The sequence below is a fragment of the Merops nubicus genome, unplaced genomic scaffold, assembly GCF_000691845.1.
Source record: "Merops nubicus isolate BGI_N331 unplaced genomic scaffold, ASM69184v1 scaffold36878, whole genome shotgun sequence".
In the NCBI taxonomy this organism is placed as follows: domain Eukaryota; kingdom Metazoa; phylum Chordata; class Aves; order Coraciiformes; family Meropidae; genus Merops; species Merops nubicus.
This window is the reverse complement of record NW_008628337.1, coordinates 3,365-4,681: the sequence shown is the minus strand read 5'-3', so window position 1 is coordinate 4,681 and position 1,317 is coordinate 3,365. Positions and strand designations below refer to the sequence as shown.

General features: G+C 63.2%; 1 protein-coding gene across 1 annotated transcript in view; it reads left to right on the top strand.

Moving 5' to 3' along the window:
• Nucleotides 1-1,317, top strand: part of LOC103779004 (striated muscle-specific serine/threonine-protein kinase-like) — a gene marked incomplete at its 5' end in the record, with an annotated part of 4,268 nt that overhangs the window by 322 nt on the left and 2,629 nt on the right. Inside the window, 4 exons of the mRNA XM_008946622.1 lie at nucleotides 151-318; nucleotides 557-679; nucleotides 873-1,037; nucleotides 1,231-1,313. Coding sequence (XP_008944870.1) covers nucleotides 151-318; nucleotides 557-679; nucleotides 873-1,037; nucleotides 1,231-1,313 — 539 coding nt within the window. The remainder of the gene's footprint in view (nucleotides 1-150; nucleotides 319-556; nucleotides 680-872; nucleotides 1,038-1,230; nucleotides 1,314-1,317) is intronic.

Here is a 1,317-nt window from a genome sequence, read left to right as displayed (position 1 = left end):
AGGGCGAGGCGCTGACCCTCTGCTGCCTGCCTGCTGGCAGCCCGACCCCCAGGATCCTCTGGATGAAAGGTGGGTGGCTGCCTGCGCTGCCTCAACAGGTGGGCACTGGGAGGACACTGTAACACCCTTCTCCTCTGCTCCCCCCTGCAGACAAGAAGTCCCTGCAGCTGGACAGCGGGCTGAATGTCATCTCCTGCAAGGATGGACGGCAGATGCTCACCATCGCCAAGGTGTCCAGAAAGGACGCGGGGCTGTATGAGTGTGCAGCCGCCAACACCCTGGGCACTGCCATCAGCTCCTGCACACTGGCTGTGGCACGTAAGGAGGCGAGGGGGGACCTGAGGGGATAGAGGTGCAGGCCGAGCATGTACCCTAGGGCTGGAGACCAGTCTGAGCTCTGTGCTCCACATCTGTAAGAGACTGGAACTTCTGAGTGGGACAGGCTGGATTTGCATGGGCACACCTCTGAGCTCACATGTTGTGCTGCCCTTGCGTTACAGCAGCTTTGCCCAGCCCCTGGCCGGGCACCCAACCCACCTTGTCTGTCCTGTCACAGGGCTCCCTGGGCGGCCGGGCACTCCAGAGATCCCCCAGAAGTACAAGAACACGGTGCTGGTGCTATGGAAACCTGCGGAGAGCAAAGCCCCCTGCACCTACACACTGGAGCGCAGGCTGGACGGTATGTGGGACTGCCTCCCATCGCCTGGTAGCCACAGCCAGAAAGACAGGCTCACACAGGGGCACCAAACCAGGGCAAAAGTGCCCAAAGCCCTTGCTGTCCCCTTGGGGCTTGGCAGGGTGACAGGTCAGGAGCTGGGGACAGGGGGCTGTCCCTGCTCTGCCTTCATCTCATCTTGCTCCCATGCTGGCAGGGGAGCACGAGTGGAAGATTGTCAGCACTGGCATCACCGACTGCTCCTTCAATGTGACAGAGCTGCCCCCCGGGAGCACCGCCAAGTTTCGTGTGGCCTGTGTCAACAAGGCCGGGCAGGGGCCCTACAGCACCCCCTCGGGGAAGGTGCACCTCGAGGCATCAGGTGAACGAGACCTGTACCACAGGGTGTGGGGCAGCCGTGGGGCTGGCTGTGGTGCCAGGGCCTCTGGGATGCTCCTGGGGGCCTTGAGTCCCCGGGGGACATCCCCCCTCTGGGCTTTGGGGAGCAGGGCACCACTTGCCACCCTGTTCCTGGCTTAGTCCACCTGGCTTACACCTCCCCTTGCTCCCTGCAGATGCCCGAGCTGCCCCTGCCAAGGACATCGCTGTCCTGGTCCCTGAAAAGGTGGCTTCCAGCCGGTCGACCCAGACACCCATGGTGC